This window comes from Amphibalanus amphitrite, unplaced genomic scaffold (assembly GCF_019059575.1).
Source record: "Amphibalanus amphitrite isolate SeventyFive unplaced genomic scaffold, NRLGWU_Aamphi_draft 000186F_arrow, whole genome shotgun sequence".
NCBI lineage: Eukaryota > Metazoa > Arthropoda > Thecostraca > Balanomorpha > Balanidae > Amphibalanus > Amphibalanus amphitrite.
Window position 1 is genome coordinate 498,758 of NW_024881681.1, and position 10,242 is coordinate 508,999.

The 10,242-nt window shown below is 51.5% G+C and overlaps 1 protein-coding gene across 3 annotated transcripts; it reads right to left on the reverse strand.

Annotated features, from left to right (window-relative positions):
* Window positions 1-2,617: 2,617 nt before the first annotated feature.
* LOC122384320 (leucine-rich repeat neuronal protein 2-like) lies at window positions 2,618-9,104 on the reverse strand. Of its 3 annotated transcripts, none has more exons than XM_043371623.1 (9): window positions 8,704-9,104; window positions 7,663-8,125; window positions 6,757-7,013; window positions 6,210-6,325; window positions 5,675-5,814; window positions 5,112-5,290; window positions 4,605-4,829; window positions 3,928-4,146; window positions 2,618-3,236 (listed from the first exon to the last, which is right to left on the reverse strand). In XM_043371623.1, exons 2-9 carry the CDS (start codon window positions 8,116-8,118, stop codon window positions 3,152-3,154), a joined length of 1,677 nt encoding a protein of 558 aa, XP_043227558.1. In that variant the 5' UTR covers window positions 8,119-8,125; window positions 8,704-9,104; the 3' UTR covers window positions 2,618-3,151. The 3 variants fall into 3 exon arrangements, with proteins under 3 accessions (XP_043227558.1, XP_043227557.1, XP_043227559.1); XM_043371622.1 differs by having other exon boundaries at window positions 8,434-8,913; XM_043371624.1 differs by lacking the exon at window positions 3,928-4,146 and having other exon boundaries at window positions 8,704-8,947.
* Window positions 9,105-10,242: the final 1,138 nt, after the last annotated feature.

Here is a 10,242-nt window from a genome sequence, read left to right on the forward strand (position 1 = left end):
TACATTGTTTACCTACGAATAACCATACCCAACAGATGCCCATACCCCCTCCCCACCAGCACCAGCGCGACCATTCTCTCCTATAGCTATGGAGCGATATTTTGACCAAGCTGATCCATAGCTTGGTGTGGAGTAACTTGCCAAAAGTGACTAAAGCTTTCGCGATATTTGTGTGTAAGTGAGACGGCAGTCGTTCAATCACCGCCTATCACAGTGTTTGTATTGCCAGATTATACTCCCGACCGCCTAGCAGTGAGAACTAAACTCCGGCGACAATGTCACGATCCTGACCCACATGACGACCTTTGTAAAAACAAACGCCGTGGTCGATACATCAATCCTAGCGGATTATTGTCCAGAAAGGTCACACCGGAGGCCGGAGCTCTGCCGTGAGAAGGTCAATTCGGATCGGGCCCTAGCTGTTCTCGACATCCGGTTTGGAATGCTTAGCGGCATTATTTCGCACACGTCAGCGGCGCTGCGAGGCTGTGATAACGTCACTACTGTTGGCTTCTCTCGACTGAGGAGGGCGGCGTACGTCCATTTCTACTCAGCCTCTGAGACGGAGAGGTCACTTCCTCCTTCCTGGCCGTTTGAGCTTCAGTTTAGTTCTACTTCTCCCGAGGTCCAGAGATGTGGCACTACCGTCTGCTCGTATTCGTGACGCTCGGCGCGGCGGCGGCTCTGGCTGGCCGGTCGGCACTGTTTGTTCGAGCACCGCAGGACCCACAGAGCCTGGGATCAAACATTCTGAACGTCAGCTGTGCCTCCAACGAAACCTGCAACACCTACAACACCCGGTCGACGTGTGTGGTCACCAACACCACTAGCGGGGCGATGAACTGCTCGTGCGCCCTGCCCGTCTACCCGTACCCGGATACCGCCAACGACATCTGTCAGCAGTGGCCCGGAGGTGCCGGCGATCCGTGCATCAGCTCCCTGGACTGCTGGCGCGACACCAGCCTCTTCTGCAACGCCACCGCCGGTCCGCAGACAGGCGCGTGCGCGTGCCCCTCCGGCAAACCCAACTTCTTCGGAGGAGCCTGCTACCTGGACGTGCCCGACTACGAGACAGACCCGTGCACGGAGACCACCCAGTGTCAGGCAGCGTTCGGGGAGCACACTGACTGCGTCCAGGCCGTCAATGTCTCCGGCACGGTGTGTCGGTGTCGGGACGGTGCCGTGTTCGTGTCGGACGCCTGCTGGCTGCAGCACGACCTGCACCAGCCGTGTACCGAGACACACGAGTGCGGCACCCCCTTCTCCGAGTGCCGGGCGGACGAGTGCCGCTGCCAGGAGGGCTGGAGCGAGCAGCTGGAGCCGCGCACTCAGCAGGCTGTGTGCGTGGGAGCGGCCGCCGCCGCCGCCGCCGGCCCGCTGCTGGCACTGGTCGCCATCGGGACGACTCTGCGCGCTCTGTAGGCCACAGAGGAGCTCCTGGGACGGTCTTGGTTGGTGGTGCGCTGCTGCAGTGGCGAGAGACGATAGTGCTAGGCTTTTAGCACCCTTAAATATGGTTATAGGCTATTAAGCGCAAAGCAATGCATCGTGTTTTAGTGTACCTATTTGTTATAGCTATCATAAGTCGAACTTTTACTTTAGCCTTTACGCATGCCTAAAATAAAATATTTCTTGCCCTAAGAACTATCTTTATAGTTAGGTATGGTGCCTGTAATATTAGAGACTAACTAAATGTGCGGTTTAATACATCATAAGCTTTAATTTTCCAATTAATTTTGCTTTTACGTTTTAACATTATTAGATATTTATCGAAAAAAGCATTGATTAGTGGTTCAAAATTTATCTTCTATTATAGGTAAGTCACTGATCACAAGTCAAGTTAGGTATTTTTTCTAGCATTATAGGTCAAAAGTCTCCATGCATCATATGGCATATAATCTGCTTCACTATACGCTCGTAAATGTGTCACATTACGCGACTTGCTTAGATGCAGCTCCTAGGTATTATAGTATTATAGAGACGCGGGCTCGTGCCCTTCACGTTTGTCACATCGTGTGCTGATCGATGCTGTATAATGTATTTGCTAGATCGGCTATTGCGGGTGGCTTTGCTTTTTAGTTTTATATATATAAGGTGCTCGTATATGCAATGCTTGCCTGCGTTTATGTAAAGTGTATTTTGAGAGGCAAAGGGTGAATGCAGTGACCGTTTGTTTATCCTCAAGGTTGTGCCCACTGTCCACTGACCTGTATTGAGTAAATACATTCCAGACACTTGTCCTGTATCGGCACTTCTGAAACCGTCCTCCTGCTGTTCCATTTGCGTGTGCTTAGTCAATTACTTCGCTGATTCGGTCGGAAGATAAACGGCTAGACTTTCTGCAAAAGGCAATATTACATGAACAGAATTTTTCCAAGAAGTAAAGTGGCATAGCGTTTTATAGAAAATAAGAACATCGTGTTTATTTGGATGTAGGTTAGTTAGCTTTACCTTTGTATTTCAAGTTACACTGCGTCTAACTTCATAACCTATATGTCGGGGCATTGAAAACGGAGAAAAGGAACACAGTCATCAAAACAACCATAAATACCTACCTACAATTAATCGGTGGTGAGTGCAAATAAATCGCAAAGCAGACAACCCAAAATCACATCACTTTGAATTAACACATATTCACATTTCTTTATTTCCGATCACTTGAGTAAAAATGTCAAAGAGTAGGTAAGCATACGGGTACCATTGTCAATGCGTAGTCACGATAATCCAGCGAACGATGATATCAATCAGAGTTCAGAAAAGTCTTATCATCCCCTTCCTTGGAATCACTTTTCGCTTTATTCTCGATTGAGTTGATTCCTTTGGTAAAAGCGCAAGCTATAAACCACGGAAGCACGCACCCGCTTATGACTAGCAAATCTCTCCGCTTGTCGCCCACTTCTACATAACGTTCACAATGTACATCACAGCGTCACAAAGCAAGCATCTTCACCAGGCTCTGACGCCATCTGTTTGAAAGGCACGACTGGCTTCTGTAAAGACAATCTAGCCCTGGCTAGCCAGCCTCGCGATTCCAGAGTTCATGTTGGCACTTTAAGACGACAGTGACTTTATCTCGCAGCACGTCGACTCGGTGGAGGGAATTGTTCCCCGAACCTCATACCCTGCCCTTCTCTGTGACCGTTGGCTCTGATTACGTGGAGACGACCTGGGCCGTGTCCTCCATCCCAGCCTCCTCCTCCATGGCGGCGCGACGGTAGCGAATCTGCTGCTTCGCCCTGAAACCAGCCACCGTGTCATTTCACCCGGATAGAAGGATGCGGTACGAGTCGGGAGCTCTAAGCATTGCAAATATAAACTGACGTACACGGAAGGGCGAACGGACGGGCGAACAAACGAACAGATGGACAGACCATCCGACGGACAGACGGACGGACGGACAGACGGACAGACGGACAGACGGACAGACGGACAGACGGACAGACGGACGAACAGATACAGGTGGGGAGACCGGGGCTCGTTGTCACTCGAGATGGCGCCAGCAAAATAAAACAAAAAGAAGTATATAATTTTCTTATGATGGCACTGCATCATGGCACAATATCGTAAAACATAAGCGGAGTGTTGCAGCGCACCGTGCATTTTGCTGCACGACTGCAAGAAGAAAGAAGTAAGAAAAGAGTTAGAAGAAGTACACCTGCATCAAAATAACTCCTCAAACATTTCGGTTGAAGTGCCTGACACAAAATCGGTGACAACAAGCCCCGAAGAAAATGGAAGAAGAAATATTCATATAAAGTACATTTGAACTGATCACGAGAGATTAAAACACATCGCGTCAATCCCGCGCTTTCTATTGTACATTTTCAATCATTCCTTTTTCTGCTACCTGCCCACCACTCCCGTACATAAAGTACAGTGTCGCTGGCGCCGGTGACCCGCCCGGTGACCTCCCCCGGCCTCCCTCACCGGCATCTGGCCGCCGTCGTCTCTCGCCGGATGACGAACACGGTGGCGCCCGTGGTGATGAGCAGAAACAGCACGAAGCTGCCGACCATGCGCAGCAGCAGCCGGTCCGCGGGCGGCACGGCGCCCGAGTGGGCCGCTGCCACCACGAACCAGAAGAAGAACACGCATACGAGCAGGATGAGCACCGCTCCCAGCTGAGAGGTCACGTACAGCTTGTTGCTGCACGGGCGAGCCGGTCAGAGAGTTATGCAGAGTATGTGATTTGTATATCGGGTACGTGATTTGTGTGGCTTAGAGGAGGTTTGTTGATTGGAAAAGGGACGAAGCATGAAACACAAATGTAACCATCAGACGCGAGTTCAATGCATGTGTGACGCCGCCAGCTTTACGTCGCAGAGTTATCGACGTGTATCGGTACGTATGCGTCATATCTGCCCACTCAACGCTACGATATACTCGTACCTAGCAACCTGCGCTGTGCAGAGTGCACTTTCAGTTGAAGCCAGCACGCACCATAAAGCATAATCCCTCGCCGTCACCCTTTTCCCTCCCTTCCCTTGCCATCCTCAATATCTGTCCATCTCTCTGCGCCACTCTTCCGTTTTCTATCTCTCTCCCTCTCTCTCTCTCTCCCTCTCTCTCTCTCTCTCTCACCCTCTCTCTCTCTCTCCACGCACCTGTAGGCCTGTCGGATCTTGTTGCGCCTCCAGAAGAGGACTAGGACCACGCACGTGGCCGCAAAGATCACCACCCCTCCGATGGTGAGGGCAGCCGCCAGGGTGGTGCTGCTCCCGTTGTGGATGTAGGTGTGGTGGAGCTCCGGGGTGCACGGCAGAGGTCCCTCGCTGGATTTGGCGGCACCCAGAACAGGCACGCCGGCCAGGTTCTCCGGCAGGCGGCACCTGAAGTCAAGAGGTCACAGTGGGTCAGAAGGTCACAGAGGCGGTTTGCATGGACGGTCACGTGGACGGTCACATGGACAGTCACATGGACGGTCACAGGAACGGTCAAGGGATGTTGATAAGGGAACGATCATTGAAGCCCGCAGTGGCTCTTAGTTTGACCATAAAGAGGGAGAAAGAAAGTCCCAAAAACGAGTTCCATCATGGAGAGACTGAGACAGAGATGGATATCAGCCGTGGTAGTTTCTCTGAGATACTCAGTGAGCACTGCTCCCAACTCACGTGACCCGCTCGGCCTCGGTTTGGCCCTTTTCCACCAGCTTGGGCAGCAGGTCGACCATCCATTGGAGGCGGCAGTCGCAGCGCCACGGGTTATCGTGCAGCTGCACTTGCAGCAGCTGGTCCCAGAAGGGCACCGTCTCGGCCGCCAGCGTCGTCAGGTTGTTGCCGCTCAGAAACAGCTGCGGAGAAACGGCGAGCGGAGACGGAGTGAGAGGGGTAATTAGGTGGGGAGCGTCAAATCTCCAGATGGACAAACGACGGCAGGTAGTGCGAGTACAAATTTGTGAACGAAATACGATAATGAAGGAAAACAAACACAACAGATCAGACGCGTAATTGGAAATTTCATTCTATTTTGTCAACAAAATGTTTCCTTGATGACTAAAAGAGAAACAGTGTTTGCTATTGACAGGATGAGTTATGAATAATAGACGCAACCAATGCATGGTATACGGAGCGATTTGCACACTGCACGCGAACAGTACGTCTACAAATCGATACGTCTACCATGCACGTGCATGTACCTATGATTGTGTCCGTTGCGTCTGTGATTTATGACGTACCTCCTGCAGGGGGAAGATGCCAGGCGAGGTGTCCATGCCGTCAAAGATGTGCGGGCTGACGCTCCACAGCCTCTCGTTGTTCCGACAACGGAGGACCCTTAGAGCGACCAGCGTGGAGAACGAGTTGTCGCTGATGTATTCTGTCAGCACGAGAGCGAAGGGGTGACGGATGTCGTGCGCAAATGCGACATACCCATCATACTGTTACGTCCAAGTTTGAAAAAAGACGTACGAAATAAAACTGCCTAAAATGATCAATCAAACCGTTTCAACGTTGCATTGTACCTGTTACTTACAAGCGAAGGTCTCACATGTGATTAGAAGTTATTCGTGGTAGCCATATAACATTCTTTGTGAGTCGTGCCTTGTCTCACAATTTTCTATTACCAATACATATATTATGTACGGCTTTACGGCTATACATAGGGCTGTAGTGTTGATCGCCAATAAAATACACATTTTTTACGAGCACATCTCATGTGCTCCGGTAGTTAAGCCCGTAAGACATTACACACAAAAGGCCTATAAGTCTCACCGAGGTTCGGCATATAGGCAATGTTGAGAACTCGCAGATTGACCATGCCGCGGAACGAATCTTCGTTGATGTCTTTGATCGGGTTTTTGTTCAGTGTCAGGGTCTCGATGGCGTGGCTGCAATGGATCATATCACTTATTAACATGGTTGGAAACTGTTAACAAGTACGAGTACGATTACATAGCTTTACATCAGCTTAATGTTCATCTAAATGTCACGAGACCATAACCTTTCTGACCCGCCTTCGTGAGCAGTCGCCGGCTGAGCTGAGGTCCCTGATGATCTGATCCGGCATCAGGCATCAGCTGCCCATCACCTGACCATTTATCCCGGTGTCCGCCGTCTGACCTAGCACCTCTAATCCGGTCAGCTGACTGCTGACCTGACCCCGTGACCCATCCCCAGTCACCTGACCTGACCTTTGTCACCTATCCCCAGCCGTCTGACCTAGCCCCGTGACCCATCACCCATCCCCAGTCACCTGACCTGACCTGTGTCACCTATCCCCAGCCGTCTGACCTGTGTGTGTGTCACCTAGCCGCCTGACCTGTTGTGCAGCTCGGGCGGCACCTCCGTCAGCTGGTTGTCAGCCAGGTTCAGGTGTCGCAGTGTGATGAGCGAGTGCAGCAGGCCGTGTGGCATCTCCTTGAGCCCGGTGCCGGCCAGCTGCAGGGTGCGCAGCCGCGGCAGCGAGGTAATGGCCATCTGGGTGTGGTGGTCCAGCAGAGACAGCGAGTTGTACGACAGGTCCAGCTCCAGCAGACTGGAGAAGTGCGACAGCACCTCCTCGTAGATGGAGTGAATCTGTGGACACACCCGGGCATGGTCTCGGGAATGGATCAGTGTCCGGTGCCAAGATTTACAAAAAGTGAAGGACAGAGTATTCAATGTTGATGATATGGTGCGTACATATAAAACCGCATGAACGGATAGTCGTTCCTTTCCATGCCCTGTTTTTACAGCTTCATCTGTGGCCTGTTGGCGTGATGAGCTACTAATTGAACTCTCTGCCCCGAAGCGCAGCTATATAAATGCATAGAATGCCTGGTGCATAGACTGACCCGCAAAGCATTGATGTGATGCGGGACAGTCTAACTGCAAGGCATTCCCCACTCATGCTGCGCTAAAAAAGCCTGATAAACCGATCGAATATTGCAGTTATACAAATTGCCCAGCAAGATAGCTGGCTGCTCTGAGTGTTCAACCTCTCACTCATCAATGGCTGCCAGCTGGAGCATGACGCGTTTTTGTCAACTGCTAGTTCACCGCTGCACGCCACCGTTGTAGCAACATTTAGGTACCTATGTTGTCTCGATATCGAAATAAGCGTGACGTGCAATTATACAAGGAGGCGAGGTACTTATGTTTCACACTCAATATACATTTTTCATTGCAATTGAAGTACATCATTACGCACTGTAAAGTGTACATACATAGATGTACGAATACTTACGTTATTGTAGCTGAGGTCGAGCTGCTGGATCGGCGACGGCTGGTAGTCGTCGGCGCTGAACTGTCCGCGGAACGTCTTCTCCGTCAGCGAGTCTCGCACCAGTTTATTGTGACTGAGGTCCAGCCGTTTGAGCCGCGGCAGCGCCACGAACGCGCCGTCCGCGATGCTGGCAATGTCGTTGTGCTGGAAGGAGAGCTCTGTGATGTTTTGGGCCGGCACCTTGGCCACCTCTGTCAGCGAGTTTTTGTCGTAGATCAGGTGGATGTCAGTCTGGTTGGTGGGCCACGTGTCACTCGACGTGTAGGCAGAGGTGAAGTCGTGGTCCGAGCAGTCGATGGTCATCACTGGTGTGTCAGTGGAGCACGTGCAGCCACCACAGACGGTCGACCAGAAGGCGCCGGTCGGCAGTGCCAGCGCCAGGCAGAGCGCGGCCGCGACCAGCCACCGGGCGGCCATTGCTGGTCTGGAGGGGGGGGGGGGGGACGGCCGCCCAGTCAGTGGCCGGTAAACGGTAACATTGCCAGTAGCCGGTAAACGGTAACAGTTTACACCGTCAGAGACCAGTAGAACGGTGACACTCAGTTGTCGCTAAAAGGCGGCTGTCAGTGGCTGATAAATGGCGCAGCTCTGTTATCAAGTGGTGACTGGTGGATAAGAGATCAATTACGCGATTTTCAGCAGCCAATAACCGTTTAGTGCGATTGTCAGTCAGTGGTTATAAATGGTACGGCTGTCGATGCCGGTAAAAGGAAATAACATCAGAAACGGTACAACTGGCTCACTCAATGCAATGGTCGGTATCTACAGCTTACGGCAGCTGTCGGTGGAAGATTAGATAAACGGTCACACTGCCAATGATACAACGAAGCAGCTCTGGGTGTGGCTATTGAATTATTTTTAAACGATATGATGATTGATATTGGTGATACAATTCGCAGTTGACATTGCACTCTAATGACAAACAAAAGAGTCCTCTGTCTGGAATTCATAGAGACTTCCATTGCTCCTCTCGGCCAAACTCTCACACCTCTCAGTTCTCACCTCTTTCCCTTCCCTCGCGAAGACCTCACTCTATTCACCCTCTTCTCTCCCCTACACGACCCTCACTCCTCGGCACACTCCTCACTCCTTGTCACACTTCTCAGCGCCGCCCTCAGAACCTTCTGGGCACGTCTCTGTGTTCTCCAGCTCTGCGATGAATTACGACACGTCGCGCCACGGCTGAGCACGGCGGGTACGGCGACGGCGGGGCCTGAGCACGGCCCGGCCGCTCAGGTGGACCCTGATTGTGACTCAGGCGTTATCGCTCCGATAGCGACGGACGGCAAACAGAGCTGCTCCCTGCCCCGGCCCCTCGCTGCCCCCGTGACGCCTGTACTACACACGAAATATGCACACTGCGTGGTGCAGTGACTGATGCAGATGGGTGGCGAGCTGAAACTGAGAATAAGCTCCCTTGGACGACTCAAGCGCTTATCAAGCCTTTATTCTATCTAACTAAGCGGCCTACACACAACTGCGATAAAAAGCACTGCCTGGCAAGTGGCAATGGCTTCATTTTCTTGAGTTATCCTTGAGCAATGAGCAGGATGACAATAAATGCCATATTTTTATATATACCTATATTTGTAGGTATATGCCTACGCCCTACCTACAGGTACCTATAAGAGAAAGGATGCGTCTTAAGTTTTTGCGTGTTTTGCCCATTTGCGTACCATAACCTACAATGTCTCCCGTGTACCTACCAATGGCAGCCTACGCCTTATCAGTCGGTAGTGTCTTTTGCGACATGCCTTTCACAATCCTCCCCGTCAGCAATTGACGATGTGCAAGGCTGGACCCACCAAGTGAAGCACCTAACAGCGAGCCATAGACCTCTAGGCTCTACATGCCTACATACAGGGGTCTATATGAGCGAGCCTATTAAGATTTCAGCGTCACGTTCGTTATCGACACTGTCGGGCTCGGGCTCGGCCTCTGAACCAGACGGACGATAACACGTGCCCTGTGGGCTGCGGGTGGCGGCTGCAGTGCGCGACTTACGCGATGAATGCTCTGCTTAGTAGGCATATCACAATGGGACTGCAAAGCTGATCTTTTTACTCTTGCGCCTCAGTGTGTACAACTTTGCAGTACTTCGATGTCTATGTCCATGGTTAAAAGTTAACCCTCACCGGCACAGGGGAGGGGGGTTGATACAACCCCCCCCCTAAGGTTTTTCGCGAATAACTCACGTAAAAAGCGGCCGATCGCGACGAAACTTTCAGTACCCTCGCATTGATCAATTTTACACCTACCCTGAAAATTTCATGACCCTGACCCCAATGACCTTTGACCTGTGACCTCTTTTCTGTGACCATGTTTGGCCGAAATCGCGGTTCGGCGCATGTCGGCTCGCATTAGCCGCGCGTTTGCAAGCTTTTCGTGGTTTCAAACGTTCAAACATGTGATTTGATGTTGCTCCCATGCATTAGGGTGGGTGTCAAGGTCACCTGAAGGTCAGGTCAGGTCATTGACCTTTGGTGACCTCGGGTGACCTCGGTTCACTTTTTCGAGTTTTACATGTTTCTAGGCTAGTTT

Bases quoted from the DNA above. Each gene is read 5' to 3' on its own strand.
- LOC122384320 (XM_043371623.1), bottom strand. From the start codon at position 8,118: ATGGCCGCCCGGTGGCTGGTCGCGGCCGCGCTCTGCCTGGCGCTGGCA. The intron at 5,815-6,209 runs GTGAGACTTATA...TCGTGCTGACAG, and splicing joins TGCCTATATGCCGAACCTCG to AATACATCAGCGACAACTCG. The intron at 3,237-3,927 runs GTGAGGGAGGCC...GGCTGGTTTCAG, and splicing joins ACGACGGCGGCCAGATGCCG to GGCGAAGCAGCAGATTCGCT.